The following is a 24076-nucleotide window of genomic DNA, read 5'->3' as shown; positions in this document are numbered from 1 at the left end:
CGCCACCAAAATTCTGTTGCTCGTCGACAGCTGCGGAAGTCCACTTTGGTACGACCGTTCTGGCCAAGAGATTTGCGATAAGTCTCGCCCAAGCCCCTCGACTGCAGCGCCGTCTTGAGACGAGGTACTTTGTCTCTCTCCGGAGACGAGCCATCGAACAGATATTGTTCCCACGCCTTTCTCTCCTTACTAATGGCCCTGGCGGCGGGTTTGTGTCCCACTGCAGGCGATGAAGAAACACCGCGAGCGACATCAGTGATCATAGTAGAACCAGTGAATGCACTCTCGCCCCGCGTTCTTGGACGTCTCGAGCGATGCGCGCGTTCTTTATTTACGCCCATTCAGCGGACTAACGACCGCATTAAGGGGCTTTTTCGGCGCCTTGCACGCGGTCTCTTCGTGCCTCGCCAACCGTTGCGCCATCTATACTCGGCCTCATCGCCACCGGCGCGTTACGAGTACGAAAGTGGGCTGGAGGATGCTGCGAGCGCGCTAGCGTGTCTCGTAGTTACGCTGCTTTCGCTCGTTATACTACTCGACGTGTGCGCTCGCTGCGCGCGATCGATCAACACCCGAGCCGCAGGAAATAAGCCCGGCGTAGCGGCCATATTTAAGTAGGGAACTCGTTCCATTTCCCCTTTTCTCGCCTTTTTCTTCCTCTTTGGAGTCGAGGAACGGCGCTTTGGGCGAACGTCTGAGCGAGTCTCCTCATCGTGAAAAACTGCTCTCACGTGCACTGGTTTGTTGCCGGAGTTGTAGTAGCGTCTTCGCTGGCAGGTCAGCATTGGCTCGATTATTATGGTTCAACGTTTAAGCTAACCGTTAATGTGAAACATAATTTTTCGGAAACCTATTTTTTTTTTTGCATACGTAAACAATATGGTCCACCTTACAGTTAGGTATATAGGTTCGTGAGAAAACGTGAACTGCTTTGCCTGACATTGGTAGCAGATTCTGGTACCGGTTATACAGACAGCGAAGATTTTGAAACCTTTATTTCTCTCATTCTTTCTTTTCAAATGTTAGCATCTGTTTTCAAGTGAAGTCCTTTCCTAGTAGAAGCGAAACATGATCATCGGCATGTGCTTGTCTCCTGAAGAATGCAGGAAAGTGTCGATATTTTCTGACTATTCCTTTTAATTTTTGCTAGTAATGACAGAATGGCATATTGGGAGAACGTTCGCGCGAATATGTTTACAATATGTAATCAATCACAGCACACCTTTCTCTCAACGCTTTGTTTCCGCTGACTGCGGCGTCAAAAGATATTCACAATTCGTGGTCTCGCAGATCAGCGGCGCTTCAGTTGGCTCGCTGTCTGCGAGCACGTGCTGCTCGTAGCGATTCTCTGATCTGCCGCAGACGACGGGGCATCACAGAGCACAACTCTCATATGACCCACGTGACTTATGTCTCTGTGTACTGACCTTTCACGTCACTCAGACCCCGTCTCGAAAGCGAAAGGGGAAAAAATGCTCGAGTACATTACCTGAAGCATGCATGGGCCATATGTTCTCTACTTCATTAGCGCCAGAATGACAAAGGTAGAACCAAGTAATCTACCGTCTATACGTCGTCAAATGAAAGCGGCTTTTTCAAAACCGAATAGAGTACGAACTTAATACAGTTATGAATGCTCACAGCTTTTGCAAGTGTGCATGCGAAATAAGAATACGTAAAAACGACGCGCTAACAGCTGTTCAAAAATTTCTGCAGTATGTGTAGCTTTAGCTATCGGCTATCAAAAAATACAACACTAATCGGCTAGGGGCAGCGCAGCATTGTCGCTCTGCTCACTCGATCGATGTACGTCGTGTCGTACACACATGAAAATTGTTCCTCGTGTTGAAGGTATCGAATGAAGTAGTTGTATCGTATCGGACATGACCTCTGAATGTCGGGCAGTAGTGTAAAGCAACGTTTACTGAACATGTCTGATAACTCGAAAAATGCTTTTCGACAGCATGGGAGCATGTTCGATTATTTTCGTATAGTTTTCAACATGCACTGTTTGATTTTGATTTGATTTTCGAACTTCGAGCACCTCTACTTGAAATGCTGGCAACGCTCGTCCACAGTTGCCGTGTCGTCGTCCTTGCTCCGTGACGTCACGTTGGCCTGGCGCGAGGTGCACCATCCCCTTCGATTGCGGCGCGTTGTGAGCGCGGGTGAGAAGTCGGCGGATCTGGCAGGCTGTGATGGCATCGGCGCTCATTGCGCCCCGGGCGTTCCTTGTGGGGCGTATCCATTCTGCTCTACCGGTTTTCCTAGTCGCCTCGCCGATCTGCTTGCTGCTCGAGGTGCTTGCTTCTCGAGAATGCGCTGTGGCAGCGTTGTGAAATATGCTGAAATCCTCACGTTTACATCGCGCACTCATCGATGCCAGAAGTCTACTGCAGCCAGACTATCGCTCAAGCACTCGCTGGAACTTTCCCTCTTCAAGCGTTTGAGGCTTCTTTTTTTTTTTCTTTTTCTGTTGACGACGCCGTATTTAGTTACAAAAAAAAAAAAAATGCTGCCCAAAGATTTAGCGTTGCACTGAGCGACTTGTGAGACGAGTCAAGATATGGTGGCGGTCCTAACGCGAAAAAAACGTGTGTACGGGAATAAACCCCACTCCGAGGTGGCTAGGTCGTTGTGACCGGGAAGAGGTGCATGCGGTGCGACACCTTGTGCTGGAGCGCTTACCTGGACCCGAGCTCATATTGTTGCGTACCAATTAATCTGCACTCGGCATGCTCCGCATAGCGCCTTTCTGCCGATGGACTCGTGTCCTGCGTCAGCGAGCTGCCCCGTGCGCCTCGCTACTCAACTTATTAAATTCCGTCGGCGCGGCGAGATATAAACATAACAGCCCCGCCGTTTTAGAGATCAGTCAAGACCGCTGATTGCTTTCCACTGAACGTATAAGCACCATCGAACTTTTGCTTCTCCTCATTAGTTGTTTTTGGGCGAAATAGCGCTGGCGCGCGGCATTCGGTTTCTCATTTTTCCTGCTCGGCGGCTGCGCATTCCTTGGTGTCTTTGGTTGCGAGCCTAGCGAGCCTCCGCGCACCGTCGCCGAGTGTCGTGGAGGAGGTTCTCGGGACGGCGTCGCGATGTCCGTGCGTTGCAGCCGCTGATTGCTGCTGTTATCCGTCCCCGTCGTCGCTCTCGCCGCTTCCTCCTTTTGCCGCAGCTCTCGCCCTCTTCGCCTGCGTTGATAAGGCGTTGTCCATCTTTTTCTCTTCGCTCTATGGTCTTCTCTTTCTTTTACGACGGTTCATCTTTCGCATTTTTTTTTTCTGCGTCTCAAGGACGCGCCGGCGGCCCGTCTGGCTCGCTACACTTTTCGTTTGGCGCAAGTTTGTTCGTCCTTTCTTGTGCGTGCGTGCGCCGGCCTTTGCCGACCACAGCAGCGCCGCAGCTATTAGGGGTTTTGCCTTCGAGCTGCCTTGAGGTCCCGCGGGGAAAATAAAAATGAAATTAAGGGATTTGAAACGTGGATTCGAGACTTGTTTCTCGAGACACACGCGCCGTATTTCCTCATTTGTCGCGTGGATAACACCTGGCCTTTTCAGCAGCGGATTCCATTACGTGCGGTCCCTTCTTTTTTAGGCGAGAAGTGTGCGTCTTGCGCCACCAGTGCTACCTCAACTGGCGACTTTATGGCAAGAGCTGCTTGATTTTTATTTTTATTTTTTGCTTTTACAATGTGATTCTGCAGTTTTTAGAGAGCAACTACAGGCGTCCTTGTGCTCATGTGCATGGTCGTCGGTCTGTCCGAAGTCAACGTGCGCAACTCTTCGTTCGCCGTCGACGAAGTATCCCTTCTCTATGCAGCTCTTGACTGTGCGAACTGAAGTTTCCTTACAGCGGGAACGTCCGATTATCAGATTCTGACCGCTCCGGCGCTACACCAGGCTTGCCGTTTCTGCGACGAGACAGTCGTATCATGTTTGCCGTGTCTATACACTGAGGTTGCGTTTGAGTCCATGCAATGATTTTTGGGTGAAGGGCATTTCCTCAGCGTTGCCTGTGCGTGTACTGCGTGACGCGTCCTCCCTGTTGTTGTTGTTGTTGGCAAGCGTATAAGTTGCTGCTTGCTCTTCGACGGAAAAAAACCGCGCGTTCTGCCCTACGGGTGCGAAGAGACCTTCTTGCTTCTGCTACAGCGTCCCTCCAGCTAACGACCGCAGTCGGCGCCGACTTGTGATGGGGTCGTAATTTTCGCTGGTCTCTGGCTTGCTTGCAGCTTTTCTTTTTTTTCAATATCACGTGTCTCGGTCGTGTCCCACTTTCCTATGCAACACCACCACGTCGCACATCACGACCCCCATTAGGCTTTGGTCTCTGCGAAGCTCGTCTGTGCCTGCCGCTAGCACTAACTCGTTTGCAGTAAAGGTATGCCTCTATACCAGGCCTACGTCTAAGCTAGGGACAACCATTATTGGATCTTGGCACGTTCATTTGTTTCGTAAGGCTTGTGTGCGGGCTTCTTATATGGACGTGCTTCTAAATTTTTACCCAAATCAATATTTGTACAGACCTTTCCAAAGAGAGTTCGCTGTGCGCCGTCACATCGCGCCCTTCAACTTGCGTACGCCTACTCGAAGACCTAAAGCATGGCGGAAGCGTTTCCTATTTGCTGCAGTGTAAAGAGGTGTTCGATATCTGCCTATGCTAGATGGCGGACAGCTCGAGAATACGGTCTTTCGGTATAATATTGCTGCACCGAAAATGTCTCTGGAACAAAATTGTGGCACAGTTGTCAACCACAACGGGGAAACTGAACGTGTGGAGGAACTTTGGAGGATAAACGTTTTTAACTACGTTTATATCCACATTACGTCCTTAGAAATGTGAACTTTATAAAACCTCGCATAAGGACCGGGTATGGTATGCAGTTAATTCACTGGCAAATCCCTAACCTCTTGAACTGCTATCCTGACATATTTTATCTACATGAAGAATCATCCTCCTTGTTAACATTCAAAAAAAAAAATTAAGATGTACTTTTTGGAACATAGGTGATTATTTGTTTCCTATTTCCGTTGCGTAATACCAATTACTGTCGACACTATTACCTTGATGTATGCTAAAGATTGAATTTTATGTGTTTTGCCCCTGGTTTGTGTTTGTATTACATTCTCACATATGACTGACTATTTTGTGCTGCTCTGTGCCTGCTGCGTTGTGTTGCACATGTCAATTGTGGTGCCGAAGGCCCAGTCAGGTGACTTGTACGTCACCTTTAGCCTCGGTCCCACGGCAAAAATTGTATTTTTGCTACAAACTGCAATAAACAAATAGACAAACAAATAAACTTAATTGTGGCACAGTCGTCAACCTCAACGGGGAAACTGAACGTGTGGAGGAACTTTACCTTGAATCAGTTTTATTTTTTATTTTTCTGAAAAGAAACGCCAGCCGTGCTGCCACGCGTCGAACCAGTCATCGCGCTCGGCACCTTCGTCCTTCGTATACGTTAGCCGACGGCGAAGTCCAGTTTACGCTGGTCGATTGCGACGCATATTGTGGCGAAAGCGAAGGGCTCGTCGGTAACGCGTCCTGTCTTGAACGGAGAGAAAAGACAAATCATATACGAGAGAAAGGTCTGCCTCTACCCTGTCGACGTCGTCGTTTCGAAGAAGCACTCGTAGTTAAGCCACCCTCCGCCTCTGTTCGCCACGCGAACAGTCAAGGTTGGATGACTAGTACTTGTTTTTCATTTTCTCTGAGCTGACTTGTTACCTGTCTCTCTTTCTAAACCACTGTTTCCTTGGGTGAAGCGTTGTTTACGGACTTCGTGGACCTTTCTTGATGTTGCCTTTTCTCCTTTTTTTTTTTTTTTTTCGTTCTGAATGGTACTTCACGTTGCGTCAAATCTTCTACTCGTTTATTCTGACTTTCTTGTTCATACCTGGTCTCCGCATTTCCTGCAGGCGACGCTGTTCCCACCACATTGCCAAAGTGATAGAGGGTGCTTTCGAGCAATGTACTTTTTGTGTGTACTTTCGTGAACGACGACTATGATCGCAGGGCAAGGCGGGGCGGAGCGCACTCGTTCTGATGCAGCCTCTGCAATCGCCCTCTTGAAATCATACCCCGGAAAGATGTCTTGACGTCACTGCACTTAGCGTGCGAAAACTGCCGGTAGAGGCGGCACCTGTACTTTACTTTTCGACATTTCCTATAGCTTGTGTAAAGCTGCTGTTTCAGTGAGTGCAGCTTCTTTGTCATAGGAACTCAGCAATGAGAGATTTAGCTTACCATGATCCGCGATCCGCCACCGTGACCCGCTACCGTGCGTGGGCGGGGCGCACAAGCTGATTGGTCTCGATGCGGCAGTTCTATGTGCCGACATCCAGTATGTGGCGCCATCTATCGGCGTCAAGGGATCTGGGCATGCGCAGTGGAACGCGCGGTGGCGGATCACGGTAGCGGATCGCGGATCACGGTAAGCTGAAACTCTAGCATGAGCCCGCCGCACACGGTGTTCACGTAGCCGCACCGCATCCGCCTTGGATTGCAACGCAAACTGGCTGGCGTTAGTGTTTGCCATGCGTGCTTTTCTTCGTTGGTTCCGGTGCACTTCTTAATCGCTCAAGCGGTCCTTCAGCCGCGTGTGTACTTTCATTTTATCAGATCGCCCTGCGGGTTCGGTGTCCACCGTACGTGCTGGTTAGCAAATAGAGAATCTCTTTTTGCAGTTGCGTGCCTTGCCGCCTTTCTTTGATTGAAACGAGGCATTGTGCATGCTCGGCCGTTTTAGCGTCACAATGAGTGGTGGATCGCGTGTCTCGAGAACCTACCGCACGAAGATGTAAATGCGTTTTATTTGCCTTCTCTTGACCTTGATTGCCCGTACACATTAACGGCCAGCTTCCACCGCGCCTTCTTCCCGCTGGCGTCTTTCTTCCAAGTCGTCCGATGTCGCGTCACGAACGTGCCTTCTTGATTTATATTTTATCTTAGAATCGATGAATGGCGCTCAGTCCAATTCTTCGTCGGCCTTCCGGGTCTGAAGTTGCGGTGCGGACTAACGAGAAGCTAGCTCTGTATGTTTTTTTCTTTTTTTTGGTTGGTTGGGGTCGTTTTGGTGTGCGGGATGGTCTGTATGCCGGACAGTTAACCGTGGAAGATAGCTCACCTTAATTTCCAGCACGTGTACTCCTCCCTCCATTATTTCTTTAATGTCGGAAAGATTTTGCTCTCGCTCCGCTACGGGCGAAGCCTTAATTTCGTTGTCACGAAACTAGAAGACAAAAACAAAATCAGGGGCGCTGAGCTTTCAACGTCGTAGGCCTTGTTTAACGTTTTATTTCTTAGTTGCTTCTCTGACGTTTCGGTCGACGCCCGGCTCTTCACACAGCAGCTGGGGCCAACGCACGCCACCTGTTCTGAGCATTCCCGAGGCATTGCTCGTAAACGGTACATACGCGGCGGGAGCTGGATGATGTCTGCGTGGCCAGCCTGTACGCCCGCCTTGATTGATACGCGCCGAGTGTGTCCCATGTCACCCACCGAGCTGTGAGCGGCAGTGACCGCGTGTACGCTAGCCTCTCCATTGTGTCCCGACCAGTGCAAAGCTGTGGAATTCCTTATCGCACGAAGTGAAACCATTGCTCAACAATTCCATTCTTCTTAACTGTATTAAAAACTATTTATGCTCACAAATCATGCATGCATTATCTTTTACGCACAAAGCTGTTTTTTAGCATTTCATGCTTGTTTTATAACGTTCTTGGTATTATAATTAAAACGTTTAAATATTCCTGTAACCATGCACAACTACTGATCACTGCGTCAATAATGGTTAAGCATGTATTGCGCTATAAGGTCCCGCTGAGAGTTTAACCGTGATGCCTCGTAACGAAGTTACTTTGTTCGTGTACAATTCTTCTTTTTCATCCTCGATGTTCAATAATCGACTTGACAGGCGGCACCGTGTAAAGAGAAACAAAAACAAAATAAATTTTGATGCGCTCTGAACAGCCAAATTTCTTAGGAACCAATCTCGAGTGGTCAGTTGCTCGGGCCGTTAAGTAAAGAACAGAACATGAGGTATAAGACATGCTGCTACAGTGTATGACCACGCTAATTTACCTAGTGTCGTGTAAGCAGCAACTTCCTAAGCCTTACTTTTCCTTAAGGGAAGCCTTACAATGGCAATCCAGAACTTTCACTCGCTCCAATTCACATTAACCTCCCTAAACAAATGTGCTAAATTGAAGAAGCAGCTCCATGGTGCTTTCCTGCCCCCCCCCCCCCCCTTCCCCCCTCGTTCAACAAAAAAATATAAAGGCGGCGGCCGACAGTACTTTGATGTTTACCTAATTCTCCGTGAAATTATCGTAACTCTCCCTATTCAATGATCGGATTCGTTAAAACTGTGCGCATATGGTAAAAGCAAGCTTTTCTTTAATGTGAATTGGAGCGAGTGAAAGTTCTGGATTGCCATTGTAAGGCATCCCTTGAGGAAAAGTAAGGCTTAGGAAGTTGCTGCTTACACGAAACAACTAGGCAAATTAGCGTGGTCATACAGTGTTGCAGCATGTTTTACCTCGTGTTCTGTTCTTTACTTAACGGCCCGAGCAACTGATTTAATTAGCTGTGCGGTTAAGTATTCCGCAACAGTTAGATCCCAACCGAGGCTTCCGCGTTTCAACCAAGCTAGCGCCAAATTCACAAACTCCCATGCGGAGATGATATATTTAGGCCACTTGTCTAAATTAATCCGGAACCTACCTAGCATTGTGCAACCTAACAAGTATCCTGGATCCCGGCTTTGGCGCGTAAAGATATTTCATTAATCAATTCACGTTTGGCGTGCGCCGTCCCGGGCCCGTTCTGGAACTCTTTCACAGCATGGTTCTTGAGTGCGGAGGGACTCGCCGCTAATTAAACATTCTGCGCACAACTGGCGTACTCATATCGATCCTTGCGCCGGTTTCAAGTTCCGTGTCGTCTCCTTCAGTACAGAGCCTCCTCCTCTCCTTCGCATTTCCTTCTCCTCCGTCCACTTTTGTTCCATGCAACGCGCACGCGATGAGAACCACTCGACAAGCCGTGCCGCGACCATCCGGAAACCTTAGCGAGAGTTGGGGAAAATTGGACAGCTGTATAGCTGTTCTTCGAACCGGTTTCGCGCACGTTATTACACTGCTTGAGGTTCATTTCCAGGTGTCTCGAGCTGCCTTCTCGTTCCTGAGGTGTCTTTTTTTTTTATTATTTTTTTTTTTACTTCAGTGCCGAGTTCGCTGTGCACACTTGCGGTACTTTTCTCGCGCACAAGGTCGCGCTTTAAACGGTTAATATTGAACGCAACGCTGAGAGGAGGCGCTATACTTAGCATTGATATCGCGACTGCTCGTTGACAGGGAATATAAAGGCAGCGCAAAAAAAAAAAAAAAAAATATCCTGCTATTAATGAATGTTTTATTCTCAACGCGTGCAAAATGCATTAAAACGCCCTGTCGTCGAGACAGTACGTGCTGTTCGTCTTTGCTGCGCCGTGCTAGCCGATTGCAAGCGGTAAACTTGTTTTTTTACTGTTCTGCTGTTCCGAATACCGGTAGTCTTTATATCGGCTTAACACACGGTTTTTTTAGTACAGCGTGGCTTGCTTTTGGAGAACGTTAATGGTGTTAAGTAGCGGCAGTATATTCAAGATTCGCCACGCCACGGTGTTGCGCTCGATTGATGCGCCCAAGGATGCGGGACCGAATCTCGGCCGCGGCAGCCGCTTTTCGATGGAAGCGAAAAACAAGGCGCCCGTGTGCTGTGCGATGTCAGTGCACGTTAAAGAACCCCAGGTGGTCGAAATCTCCGGAACCCGCCACGACGGCGTTTCTCGTAGCCGGGGTCGCTTTGAGACATTAAACCTTATAAGTTAATCCAAACCAGTGTATTCGCGATGCGGTAGTCAGGTGTGCTAATAGTTGTTTCCGCAGTCCATGTAACCTAACCTCATTTCAGCGGTTAAAATAGACTGGGTGTTAGTTTCGTTTCTTCTTATCGACCTGAAAACTAGCTATGCTTCGATATGTTCTTGATGGGCTTGCAGGAAGGGAATATGCTTTTTAGTGGTAGCATACGAATGCTTGCGTAACGACACGAAATTTGTATCAGATAACTGCATGCGTCATTAGAGTGTAACCAGCTACTGTAAATATTGGCATATGATCCAGTAGTAAAACAAAATTAAAATAATGTATAGGTGCATATGTACGGATATAAATCAAGCAATTAACTAAGAGCATGAAATAGAAAAAAAATGTTACAACGTTAGATATGCAACCGCTCGCGCGAGTGACACAATCTGCGATTCTGGTGATCAAGTTTAGGCTTAAATGTTTCATGCGTCCCGTAACAGGTATTGGCGATCTGAATAGGCTGTTTCGATTTTGTTAGCCGCTCTTTCACCTTCTCGTTCAGCGCGATCTTCTAACCACGTCGGCTAAGGTCGGTCGTCTAGACGGTTGTTCCCGGCTCGTTGGAAAGCAGACTCGTTTCTCCTGGTCAGCACAGGCGAACGCGTGCGTAGGTCTCAACAAGTAATCAACAGCGCATGATGGAAACGAAGGATGCGCTCGCTGTACAGCGTGCGAACGAGCCGTCCATCACTCCTTCCTCTGACGCCCACTCGTTTCTACGCTTGCACTTGGCTCTGTTTGCGCGCCGGTGAAATTAAAAGCTGCCATCGGTTTTCCTCTTACGGGTTTTCTCCCTTTCTGCTTACAGCCGTCGCTCAGTCGGTCTCTGACCAGCATAAACTCCGTCGCAACTTGTCTTGTCAGCGAGAGATCCGGCACAGTGGTTGGCGTTGCGTGCTAGGCCTAGCAAAGCCATGCTGGTTTAGTTTTTTTTTTTTTTTTTTTTTAATCCGTTTTTTACAGTCAGCATCTCGAATGCATGGGCTGAACACGAGTGGTTTTCGTCTCTACAGGCTCGTTCATAGCCTACGCAGGACTTTACTTGCATGCTGTGTTGCCGCGAGGAGAGATGAGTGGGGGGCTTCACGCTGTCGGATTGAGATTTAGCGAGCTGATCGCTGTTGCTCTTGTGTCATTGTGCACCCCCGCCGGGGTGGCGCAGTGGTTACGGACTACTGTTCCCAAGGACGCGCGATCGAATCCCAGCCTCGGCGGCCGCTTTTCGATAGAGGCGAAAAGCAAGGCGCCCGTGTGCTGTGCGATGTCAGTGCACGTTAAAGAACCCCAGGTGGTCGAAATTTCCGGAGTCCTCCACTACGGCGTCTCTCATAACCTGAGTCGCTTTGGGACGTTAAACCCTACAAACCAACCAAACCAACCTTGTGTAGTTGTGCAGGGACTTCTCTTTAGTGGTCTGGCATAGCGCTTCCGCCTTAGCATATCTTCGCTTATCTAGGCATTCCTTAAATCGGTATGTGGTCGATGTCTAAGTATAGCTACACAAACTCATCACGTTCCTCATAGCTGCGCATCAGGGCATTGCCTGCAGGATGCTGCAGGGTTCTACTTTGCGGGTGCTGCTCAGTTGTCACGTGGTGAAGCAGTACAAAATAAATGTACACATTTGTGGGAAAACGTGGGCGAAGTCTTCGTGCGCTTGCAAAAAAAAAATAAAATTCACTAAACACATCTCTCGCACTATACCACCAAACGCCTCGCCGAGCTGTTGCGTGTGTAAGCGGCAACACAGCTCGTGGCGGCTCAAGCTGGAACCGGGCGCTCGCGTTCAAGCTCACCGCTGTGCGAGGGGGTTGGGGACGCGCGGTTGGCATTTTCGTACGCCCGAAATAACGGAGCCGAGTTTCTTTCGCGGGACCCGTCTGGACCTAAGTTTAGAACGCTTTGGCTTGTCCTTGCGCGGACCCCTCGTCCTCCTCTGCATCATCGCTTCCTCCACCTCCGGTTCTGCGCCCGGCGCCTCCACACCAGCTCCGAGCTGACTGCCTGTCTAGCTGGAGAGGGCGAGTGTGTGTGCGCGCGCGTATGGAGCATTTGGGTTGGGAAAACCCAGCCTGCTTGTGAGCTTGTCGGTGTGTGCGGGTCCCTTTGAGCCCAGAGTGCGTAGTGACGTAAGCGCCTCCCCTTTCCCCTCTTTTCGTCTGCAGGAGGGAGGTTTTGCTGTTGATGGCGGCTTTTTTTTTTTTTTTTTTTTTTTTTTTTTTTTTGTTACTCTTGCTTGCGGCCACTTTCGTCCGCTGCTGCTCGAGACTGCTTTGCTAGGTCAGCGGAGGAAGGTGCGAGGCGGCAGAGGCGAGAAATTTGGGGCAATGAATAACTCGTGGTGGCCGCCGCAGTCTCCTTGTTTTCGTTTTTTGTTTTTCGATTGGCCCAAGCGCGTGCTCTGAAGTGACCCCGCGTGTCTCGCGTCTGCTGGCCTCTCCCTTACCTGCGCGCGTGTCTGCATACCCGCGCATTGCCTAACCAAAGCAAACGTGATGCCTTGTGTTAGTTTGCCAGACCAGAGGAGCACCGTCGGTGTGGGAAAGAGTTGCAGAATAGAGAAAATGGGCAAACCCCGCCAGGTCCCGCAGCCAGCATGCACGGTGTCAGGCGTTTTTCGATCATTGTTATTGGCTGCAGTGGTCAGTGTTTTGGACAATTTGTTCTGCCTCGGGTGTAGCAGTTCTTAACCGCCTCTTCACTTCTTTTCCTCTTTTTTTTTTTTTTTAATTCGGTTCGGCCTAGCGGGAACGCGCTATTTTTTTAATTTTTAGTCCTGTAATGCATAATGTATGCATCGCTGCTTTCAGCTTCCACCTGTGTTAGACAAGAAATTGCAAAATCGTCTAAGTTTGCTTCGATTAAAATCTGTAGAGGGTGTTAGTAAAGAAATCTCCATAGCGTGCGAAGTTTGCACTTTGGCTAGCGAGACGAAAGTCTCGGGACCCACCGAGTCCATGTGGCGCAAAAATAAGCGGCCACCGACCTCCCTGCGACCTTTCAGCGTCGACCTTGGGTATACTTGGCACAGTTACGTAGCACCGAGCTCAGCACTGGGAGTTCTGCTATGGGCAATTAAGTCGCAGCTTTTTCCCTGCGTTTGCCTCTCCGCCAATTTTCTTTTTATTGTATTAAGACATTGCGTGGACGTTGCAGTCGGTTTGTATTCATGAAGGTTGGTTGTTCGTTCAGCTTCCGCATGATGCCCTTGACTTTATTGCTTCGCCTAAAAGGAGCGAGCTCCTGTCCGCAGGTCGAAATTTCTCGTAAATGTCACATTAAACGAACGCTAATCGTTCTTCGCGTTCGGCGTACTTCTATGTTTGCAAAATTTGCGGAAATTAGACAGCCCTTGTAATCGATGCGCTTAGTATAGCTACTCGAACCCTTCCTTGGTATTGCTTCGCCGTAATCTCTCCATATAAGATGCCTTATTAATGAGTATACGATATCGTACTCGGAAAGGTGGGGGGGGGGGGGGGGTAGCGTAGATATACCGCGGCTACTCAGAAGTGGTAGTTTGAGTTTCGCTTACCTTCTGGTGGTGGTCATCCCTGCGCGACTTGACCTTGTTGTGGTCGGCGTTTCTTTGTGGTCTCCTCTTCTTCAGGCAGCTTTGCGAGGCTTCTCGGCGGCCGTCCCGACCTCGAACCTCTCGTCACCGGTGCCGGCGGCCCACGGCTGCGGCTTTCGATAACGGACGCGTGCCGGCGGGAGGAGGAGGAGGAGGTGGTGTAGGTCAGGCCGGAACAGGGCGGCCGGGAGCGCTATCTCGCCTGACCCGGCGTCCGGCGTGCCGTCGCCGAAGGCGGGCTTCGTGCACGACGTTGTTTCTTTCGCCGAGTCCCGTGCCTGCACGTTACATTCGTCGGCGTATCCGTTGAAAGCTTGCCTCGCGGTGACGGAGGTTTGAAATGATGATGATGATGAGTCAGAGGAAGGTGGGAGGTGCGAAAAGAAACAAAAAAGAACGCGAGGCAAGAAACTAGACTTAGACATTGGTGGGTGCGAACGAGGCTTGGCCAATCACCCCCCCCCCCCCCCTCCCTTCCACACTCTCGGCAGTGGCGCTGCTTGGCTCTGTAGGAAAAATTCATCCGCCCTGCTGCGAGGATTGAAGGGGTGGTAGGGGGTTGTAGAGACTCCGTCCGAGGACGTTCGTTCATGCGCGTATGTGCGTGCGTTTGTATACGCGCGCCCTTCGTTCGTGCATAGCCTTTCGGCAGACGGGGCTGTGACAAGTCTCCCGTGGCGCGGGTAGTCGTACGCTCGTGTGTGTGTGTGACGTCTTGCGCAGCCGGCGAGCTCGTTGATTGTACGAACTGCGTAGCTGTACGCGCACTGCCGCTGCGCCGCGCACTGAGGTAGCGCTGCGGTTCGGCGGCCGCCCGCGGTGCGTCCGTAGCGACCTGTGCTGCACGCCTCGAACCGACCGGCAGAAGCGCGAGCGGCGCCGGATAAGTAACGTCCAGGCGCCTCCCTTCAGCGCTTCGCAGTCAGCGAGCCCCGCGCGCGCACCGGTCCACTCTCTGTGTGTCGGCCAGCAGCAGCCAGAGAGTCCACCATGGTGGTGAGTGTCAAGCCTGTGTCGTCGGTAGTGTCGAAACCCCGCTTTCTGCAAAGGCGAAGTCACCGTAGCTGATGCTGCCCTTTTCTCCCAGCATGCCGGGACCCACGTGATCGATGCAGTTTCTATATCGGCGAACAGGCAGTACTGTGTATGCCATTGATCGGGTTTGTGTTGGCTACAGGGTATTCATAAGAGTTTTATGGTGCCGAAGTGGCAGTAGGACACCGCTTGTTTCTTTACTACCGACGGCGTGTTACTCACTGCAAGGGTCTACCGATCAACGGCACCTTTGGGAGGTATTATCAATCCAGGGTGAAAGAGGATTAGGTCAGATTAAGAATCCTCCCTAGAGCGTGACCCGAAAAAGTCCTCTAACTGAAGCTTATATTTTTATATGTAGCTCACTGCTCCATCCACAATGTTTTCAACAAATTCTGAGGTTTGCCTCGAGCCTTGACTACCTTCATAACGATTGGAGCTCTGACTCGTCTAGCTAGACCGCTTTATTTTGTATGTGCGAATAATTTCTTGCATATGTGATACTGGTTTGCATGAATGTCCTGAGCACCTTCTTCTCAGTATGCCTTGCAGCATGACTGCCACATATTGCCCTTTGTACAGTTAGATGAGTCTGTGTGATGTGCTCCTATCCATGTTCCTGTTTGTGGTAGGACAGCTTCCTGTATAAGCACCCGGCTGGTGATGGCTTTCGATAGCAGCTCTTTCCGTCCATACGCATTTCCCAGTAGGGGATCCCTTCAGGGACGATACACAGGTGCGTCCTATCCAGCTGAGGGATAAGCAAAGCACGAAGCAGCTACTGACTACATACGTCGAGTGCTGTAAATAACTATTCCGTATACGTTTGGCTTGATTTTAATTGCAGCCCTAGTAAGGGCTGCATGCGCCCCATGTAAAGTTAGCACGGGAAGGAGTGCATGTCGCCGCCATTCGTGTTCAGTGCGCTTGCGATATCCTGACCTGACGCTTTAAAAGCTGGGCGTATCCCGAATGCGGGCGAATCATGACCTTCACAAAGACATCTAGCTCCGTACCGCACGACGTCTAGCTTGAGTGTGGTGTTGGCAGTGATCTCTTACAATTTCTGCGCTTGGGCTGGCGGTGGGAACGAGGTGGGAAATTAACACACCGTGCAATTATTTCGCTTTCTTAATCCTTCTCACAGGGCATGGATAATTTTTTCCGCGGTGGGAAGCAACACCGTGAGAGTATCTTTGTCCTTCGTACCGGCGCGAGGCACGTGGTTGGTTAATTCAACAAAATCGCCGAGTTCGCTCTACGATCCGGCTTGCGTATGCAAAGCGCATACGCCGCCAGCTGCGACATCGCGTTGCAGCGATTTTTGTTCGTGTCTGTCGTCGTCACGGCAAGGTCGTCTACCGTCATTTGCTCGACGGCTGTGTACTCGCAGCACCCGTCGGTTCCTTCGCTGTAAACTCCGCTACGTTACCGTAAGGTTGCACTCCGCCTCTGACAGAATTCCTGAAAACAAAAAAACAAAGGAAACGCGCGTTCTAGGAAGTTTCCGAGCATTGCGCAAAGGACGCATATTTTCTGCTATCCCGCTTAGCGAGACAGGTTTTGCCTTTGCATGCGGAGGGTGCAACGCAGCACTCGTTAACTCGGTGCTTTCATTCCTCTTTAGGTTTGCTTTTCTTTCTATACTCTGCTCTGTTGTCTGTGCAATACACTCAACGTGTTGTCCGGCCCCTCGCCGATGGTAGATTTTTATCAACTGTGCGGTTGATTTTCGTTTTAGTGGCGGGCACCTGGACTGCAACGTTTTGGTCTGCTTATGGTTCCAGGTTGCGATATCGGGAGACATATTTGCCCGTTCGTGAAAGAACCGACAATTATACGACCGATTCACTGGGGCGACTGTTTTCGAACGCACTGTGCATTTAGGTTGAAGTTGGTTGCTTCGTCTTGCAGCGACACTCATTGCCTCCTTTCTTGAAGACTCGGCTCTGTTCTACTGCTCAGTCCAGTGCACACGTTCGCCTTCTATTTGAGATCTGGATGCCGTGCGAATGACGTTCCTTATCGCGTCGTTCTTATCGAGAGCAGGTGTGGCCATTGCCAAAGAGGTCATGGTCATTAATGGTATCGCTTGACACAATCCGAGGTGCTGCAGGCGCAGCCCAGCATAGGTCAGGATGCGTCCTCTGGAAATCATAAGTCCGCGTGTCTGTGTTTCGAAATTGTGCTTCCAACTGTCCTGTGTTGCCCGGAAAATATTGCATACATACATCATGTACTAAGCATGTGCGTTTTACGAGTACATCACTATCTAGTGTAGGTCAAAACGTAAGAGAGACGCTCGTCGTGTGATAACTTTTCACCGTGACACGTGACGTGCGACAGCTTCAAGGAAGAAAAGATAACGTTTTGCTGCATTCCGGGAAAGTCTCGTTATATACTTGATGCACTCAAGATTGAGGGCACTGATGCTTTGTGGTCGCCAAAGCTATGCGTAATTGTCGGCGCATTCCGAAAGTCCAAGATGTGGCACCAGTGGCGCACTCGACTAATGACGCCGCATCCGGTTTATTTCCTTCCCTCACACTTCGCGTGCGTACATCGCATTGTTAAAGGCGTGATTGGTTTCAAAATGTCGCAGTTACAGGCACAGCTTGAACGAGGCATGTTTCCGCTCTGCTTGTCTCTCTCTCTCTCTCCTCACATTACGAGCGGCGATAAAGCTAGGCCAAAAGTCAAACGCGTGAAACGAGGAACTTTTCCATTGTCGTAGTCTGCCGATAAAGACGCTACCTAAGGAATCTGCCGCACGCGAGCTGATGGTGCTCACGGGCATGCGGTGATAAGAAGCCTGTCTTTGCTGCCGAGCAAACGCTGCTTGGCCTGGTATTGTTCCCCTGCGGTGTTATCGTTTCGTGGCCATTCCGCAGTGTGTTCACTGACGTCATTCCTGCTGCAGTGCTGACAAAAACTGACCCCCACACTTTTGAACTCGCTGGGGAGAATAGACCTAAGGAATAGGTGTACAGTGTAATGGGGCTGTAGGGAATGCTGGCTTCTTATCGCATTAAAAAAATAGCGAACGTTTTTATTTGTTCGGAATTCAGGAGCATACGTCGGAACTGGCCGTAACCTCGAGTAAAAAGAATGATTAAAACGAAACGTCCGGTGCGTTGGGAGATGTAAATTGCTACCACTTCCATCTCATGACTGCGCATATTTCATTTACGCTGTATTGTCTGTGCTTACATTTACTTTTGTTTGGTCAGTCACCCATCAGTGTTAGTTTTCTGTACGACACGCACCCCCCCCCCCCCCCCTTCCTTTTTTTTGTAATGCCACACCAGGGCATTTAATAGTCGAATAAATTATGATTATTAGCAGCTACAAGCCGTTCACATCAGGAATACTTGCGTTCATTTCTTTGAACTCAGCGAAGTGAATGATCAAGTGCTTATCCCCCCCTAACCATCCATCCGTTTATCATTCCGGCATTGAAAAGGGGCGAGCACTATGCCTGTTTTGATTTTTTTTTTGCACCATATATTTGAACAAGCATTCGCTATTCAATTGATTTTAAAGTTCTACACGAACTGTGCCCGTCTACTTAATCGCCATCAGTATCTTGGCCGCAACGATCGCCTTACCACTAGGGCGTAGTTCTCGCGAGGCTCATATTCTTACTCAAGTTTGATCGACTTTTTCGCTCTGGAGATAAAGTGTCGCCCATGTCTTAATTCTGAGCGGCGGGTGGTGATGTTGTGCAACTGTCGTCGTCATTTACGTACATGTCCCGACTCTACCTCGTCTGAGAACCCGAGACACCGAAAGACCGTGAAAAACCGATCGCAACAAAGAAACAACTTTCTTTCGAGCTCATTTCGCATTCTCGTTGATTGAGCTGTAACTAGCTCATCGTGTTCTCGCTCTAGATTTTTTTTTTTTTTGGGGGGGGGACTGCTGTCGCCTGGTTTCCCCTCGCCCTTCACCCCGTGCCTTTCTTTCCCAACCCTCATTGCTTCCTTTGCTGCCCTTGTGCCAGTGCATTGCACCGTTACATGGGCGTGGCTATAATAGACACGCGGAGGTCACCTAGAGGTCACACGCTGAAAGCGGGGAAGCAAGCTTCTCATCTGCGTTCGGTTCTCTTTCTCTTTCAGTCTGTTAATTTGTTCACCTCTTTTTCCTGTTTTTCGTCTCCGTGTTACTGCTTTCTCTTCACCTCAAACTCCAGTACGTTTTTCTTTTTTCTACCACTTGCCTTCCTCTCGCGATCTCCTTTTCAAAGGTGCACTTCACTCAACTTTATTACTGTCGCTCAATTAGCCACGCCGCTCCACTTTGATCAGCACTTAACGCCTGCGCGCTTTGTCCGCATCTTTATTTTATTCGTCTGGCTTCAAATCTCGCAGTTTCCCTCGCTGGTTCCTTATTAGCTTCGTATTCGCCAGCCGTACTTGTTCTTTGTCACCGTCTCTTCTTTTCCCACCTACCTCATTATCCCTTCTCGCTTTCGTGCTCACTGATTTGAGCTAGTCTGTGTGGAACGTAGTGCCCTCTCACCTGGGCCGCAGGAACTGCGCATGTCTGACCCCGGACCTTTTCCTTTGACCTGGTAGCGACGGAGGCGGCGTCTCCCAAGGTGGTGGCGGCGGCTGCTCGCTCGTCTTGTCCTTACGACCACACTACCGCTTCTTCAGACGGCAGCGACAACTACTTGCCGCGCTTTGATGGATCGGTGCACAGGGGGCCCAAGAATAATGCACAATGGGTTGCCCGCTGCCTGCCGACGCGCGACACTGACATGGCGGCCTGCGCGCCTTGGCAAGCCTTTTAATGGTCGCGGAGACGCCTGTCGCGTCGTCTGTGCTGCTCCGCCGATGCAAGTGGTTTACCCAGTGCTATAGGTACGGACGCCTCCCTGCTTGCCTGTTCGGTGCCTTGCGCGATCTTTCGCGGTGACACTGAGTGAATGAGGGTTTTTTTTTTCTCTCTGTCTCGTTAACGCCGAAACCTTCCTTTTCGGCGAACGGCCGAATTCATCTCTCCATCCTAAGAAGACTGTATGCGACATCTTTGCGCAAGCGGGCCCCTTTCATTTTTTTTTTTTTTCTTTTCGTTCCAAATTGCTTCCAGTGACACCTTAAAGACGAATTTTCCAGGCATCGTCTGCCACGCTGAGAGGGATCTGAGGCAGATGGACCCTTCACTCATGCTCCGGACGATATGCCGTAATGGGTGCGGTTAGCGGATAGGTACCGTTGGCGATATATATCTTTGGCACGACCGCTCGTGACGGCCGAAGGCATACTCTGTAGAGCGCCTATAAAGTTGCAGGGATTTTTTTCTTTTTCTCGGTTCGAGAGGACGAATAAAATGGTAAAATGCATCGATGGGGCTGTTGATGGAGCGCTGAGGAGAAATCAGTTTGACTATGTGAAAAAAAACTAATGAAAAAGAGGCCACTCAGTGAAAATAAAGGAAATACAAGTATCGTCGCCCTTTAGTTTGCAAAAAAAAAAAAAAAACAGTAATAATAACAGTGATATCTGTCGGGCCGCGTTGTAGTACCAGGCCACACCCCGGCAGTTCACCGCAGGTCACGTCATGAAACATCACACTACAAAACACTTCGACCATTGACGTCGTTGAAGCATAGAATGGTCTAGAGAGGCACTTGCCATCGGCCAATAATTCTCTGCTGTCATCATTATTTTTGTTATGAACGCCCCGAATCGGCCTGATGTTAGCCGTTTGGCCACTTAAAATCCGGCAGGTGAGAGCGCTGTACCATAAAATATTGCAGCACGCCACATTGAAATGTAATCTGCGTCTCATGGCACGATGAACAACTACACCACGGGAAATTTAAGGGAAAAAAACGGTGGAAGCAAAATACAAACTAGGTTCAAACTCCAGCAATAAAAGCTCTAAACTTAATCAGTAAAAGACAGTGATAGCAAAATAAATTCATCATAGATAACCTCTTGACATTGCAAAACGTTTACCTGCACGCGCTTGAGGACCTTTCTTTTCCTACTTCGCAAATGGGGACTTTTCTTCCGGTAGCTTTTCTTCCGGGGGCGTTTATTATTTTGTTTTTCGGCAACGTTTTTACCGGAACCCACAAAGTTATATACAATCCAATATGTGGTTCTCATTCTCCAATAAGAGCTTGTAAAGAGCTTGTAAACATGGACGCGAAGTCGTACGCACATCGTAGCGGGATCCACCCTCAATGTGTCCTTGATTCAGCGGTGATCCAAAGTTTGTCTCTGTGATGTGAGCGAGAAATGCAGCGCAAGATTTCGAATGTGCGGAGTTTTTCCATCAATCTTAATCCAACCTGGTGTTGACCTCGCGACAAAGTCTACTAACGTCCGCTGTATAACCATATAGAGTGTGCGGTTACAGAATTTCAGGCAGCATATGGTATGGCATGGTATACTGGCTTTTATGGTGAAAGCTACGCTGCGGGAGGTTTTCAAGCCGTCGGCGTGGCATCGTACGTGTTACCGTGGCACCGTTGAAGACGAATAAGAAAGGAGAGGAAGAAAGAGCAAGACGAAAAAGAAAAGAAGAAAGGAAAAGACGGATAACTCGGTAGTTGGTAGAGGCGAACGACAACAGTGAGTTGCTAGGAGAGAAGGTTCGTTCGAACGTTGTGACAGCGGTGTTCCCCGGAGTTCGACGTAGAGACGATGTCATACCACTAGAAGTCTTCTACACCCGAATGAGAATGGTCAACAACGAGAGCCGAGGAGTGCTCATACATGAAGTAATTCCCCTATGGCATAAATAAAGCTGAAACCATAGAGTAAATTACTGTGTGCAAACGCCATTTCTTTACTTTCAAGCCGAACCTAACCATAGCCATGTAGATTTCTCTCGCGTAACTCCAGGTTTAACCACAAGCTAAACCACAGCTAATTTTTTTACAGTGCTTTTTTAACGGGCACTGACATCGTACAATGCACAGGAGTATGCGTTTGGCCTCCATGGAAATGCGGCTGCCATGGCCCTGCTCGAACCCGCGTCCTCAGTATCTGCTATAATGTACTGTGGTGTCGAACTTGTTCTACACGTCAGCTGCGTTACATCGACGTTGCCTTTAGTGTAACAGCACTGCTCCGGAAGCCTCCCTTCTTTCATCAGACGACCTGCTACTGCATCTCAGGGTTGGCTTGCATCGAAACAGCTTTAATCTCGGATAGTGTTATCTTTTTTGAGCGCGTTCGCGAGCTCGCGACGAGGTTAGTAGTTCAATACCCTGCGATAACCCGTTTTCCAGGGGTTTTTGCGCCGGCGTGACGCGTTGATAGCGTGTCGCCACTTGACTCCGTTTCTTCGACAAACGACGACAGTGCTGATGAAAAGGGTTTTTTAGCAGTGGGCTGCAGGGCTCTTGATCGATTGTCTCCCCATCACTGAACTGCTGAGAGAGTGAGATTACGCAGCCTCGTTGCTGCAGCAACAGCTGCGCACTCGGTTGTACCGGGTCGCATTCGGGTCAAGAGTCGGGCGCGCGTACTTTGATCTCGCTCAGCATACCCTGCACGCCGGTTACTGCGCTGCTTGGAAAAAGCCAACGAACGTGCATAAAATCTGCATCTGTGATGCATTGAACGCACGATCATCGTTTTTGATCTGGCTGGGAAACGTTGAACCGAAAGCTGACAGGTAACACTCAATGGCATATAGCGAAATATAGCGCTATTTAATGAAATTCTGTAAATGTACGCGCCAAGAGTTTTTCGAGTCGCAAAGAAAGTCAGCAGCTTGCCCAGCTCGGGCTTGATATATGCACTTCCACCAAGATGATACGGGGCAGAAGGCTAGCACAGGAAACCACAGCAGGTGATAGGCAAGTAAGTGTTCACAGCACAGCAGAACAGAACACAGCAAGTGTTCAGGCAAGTCCCAACGGCTTCTTCAGCTTCGTCGTCTCTCACTTTATTTTCTATCGTCGTCTTCTTCGGTGGCATATACGTAACAATATGCCACTTGGGTGGGTGGTGTGGTGTGGGGACCATAAATCGGTAGGTTGTTGTTGTCGTTATTAAGAGACATCCACTTCTGTTGGGGAGCCATCGAAACTCATTACATTTGATTTTGGACGTTTGGTAGCGTAGTAGAATGAATATTTGGTCACTGACCTTGTCAGAAATGTTGGTTATAAACTAACGTTTTCGACGCTACGGTATCCCTACGGGACCTTAAATACCGGGGGAACCCGTATACGTTTAGTTCAGGATAGTTGTTTCAGGTTTCCTCCTTTCAGTCGTAGTTGGCGACAGTGTCGATCAGCATAGTTTCTCTTGTTATGAGCTTGGAGTGCTCCGGATCGCAGGAAAGACGCGACCTTATTACTGGGAAGGCCGCAGACTTGGTATGCTGAGAAGTGCAACCTGACATTGCATGAATAGATACCTTTCCTAGAGATCTTTGTCGTTCATCATCATCATCATCAGCCTGATTATACCCACTGCAGGGCGAAGGCCTCTCCCATATTTCTCCACTTAACCCGGTTCTGTGCTAGCTGCATCCACTTTGTCGTTACTAGTGGTTATATGGGCTCGCTAAGGGAAATTGTGCACCGTCTGAGATAAGAGTGAAGCATCGCCAGAATTATTGCATTACTGCCGACTACAGTCGTGACGCACCGACTGGCGCGCGCATCTACCTTTATTGGAGCGCATAGCTGTGCGACGGCTTTCCTGCGCGAGGTCTTTCCCCGTCGCTTGCCGTAGTAAAACGCTCGACTCTACCGTCACCGGCGTACTTTCGATCTTTGCCCTCTTCGGCTGCCAGTCTCACCATACAGACGCAGCCCCGCGACATTCCGAACCCGACATCGTTGATGACGTCGTCGTTTCCCCCCTCTCACAGGCTCACAAGTGCAGTCCCGCGCAGGTGCAGCTATGCTTCTTGATATCTGCTCAGGCTATGCAGGTTCCTAACTTTGTCACATGTTGTGCATGCCGTTCTCCGTCTCTTACATTGTGCTCGCGAGTGCATCTTTCTTCGGGCTGGATTTATTATTTCGTTTGTTTTCCCGTTCGTCTTCGACGCATGACGGCAGGCGCACTGTGGGGCGTCGTAATGAACGCGACGACATGTGCGCTGCCAGTGCCTGTTGTATATATCTCTCTCTTCGCCGTTCCTTCCTCCTCCTCTTTTCTCCCGCGTCGGGTGGCATCTTTTTACGAAGTACTATAAAGAGAAGGCAGCTTGGCGCTGCTGGGCGATCACCATTCCGCCTGCAGGGCGATGTCTGATATCCAGATTCAGAAGGTACTGTTGCTCCAGCCATGCGCTGCCACGTGTATGTTCTTGCACTCGTCCCCACCGGCTGGGGTCTCCTTCGCATGTACAGAGAACCTCTGAATCTTCATTACCCCGTTGCTTGCATCATCGTTGTAGCTCCCTTCCGCATGTTCCAACTTTCTTTGGCTGCTCCTATATACGCAGTATCTCTGTGTATGACCTTCCTCGCTCACACGCTGCTCATACTGCTCTCCGCTGCTCGCGTTTGTCTTTGGGTGCGCGTCTGGCGTAAATATTCTTTCTTCGCAGCACTCGCCATTAT

The 24076-nt window shown here is 49.6% G+C and overlaps 1 protein-coding gene and 1 long non-coding RNA gene across 7 annotated transcripts in view; one reads left to right on the top strand and one right to left on the bottom strand.

Moving 5' to 3' along the window:
• Positions 1 to 19142, bottom strand: part of LOC146185697 (uncharacterized) — a 141026-nt gene extending 121884 nt beyond the window's left edge. For 2 of the 3 annotated variants that reach the window (XR_014708026.1, XR_014708027.1), the window contains exon 1: positions 13453 to 13926. This is a non-coding gene — a long non-coding RNA (uncharacterized LOC146185697). Of the gene's footprint in view, positions 1 to 13452; positions 13927 to 19050 lie in introns of those variants that run through there. The other variant, XR_014708028.1, reaches the window with a different exon arrangement.
• The window catches only part of Atpalpha (sodium/potassium-transporting ATPase subunit alpha), a 144557-nt gene that overhangs the window by 76390 nt on the left and 44091 nt on the right, over positions 1 to 24076 (top strand). The window contains exon 1 of one of the 4 annotated variants that reach the window (XM_084606613.1): positions 14263 to 14487. The exons of 2 other annotated variants lie outside the window; for them this stretch is intronic. In XM_084606613.1, coding sequence (XP_084462739.1) covers positions 14482 to 14487 — 6 coding nt within the window. In that variant the 5' untranslated portion in view covers positions 14263 to 14481. Of the gene's footprint in view, positions 1 to 14262; positions 14488 to 23691; positions 23782 to 24076 lie in introns of those variants that run through there. One more of the 4 variants, XM_084606611.1, reaches the window with a different exon arrangement.

This window comes from Amblyomma maculatum, chromosome 6 (assembly GCF_055883805.1).
Source record: "Amblyomma maculatum isolate TAMU_Amacu chromosome 6, ASM5588380v1, whole genome shotgun sequence".
Taxonomy (NCBI): domain Eukaryota; kingdom Metazoa; phylum Arthropoda; class Arachnida; order Ixodida; family Ixodidae; genus Amblyomma; species Amblyomma maculatum.
The sequence above is the reverse complement of the archived record's forward strand: the minus strand, read 5'-3'. Positions and strand labels throughout refer to the sequence as shown.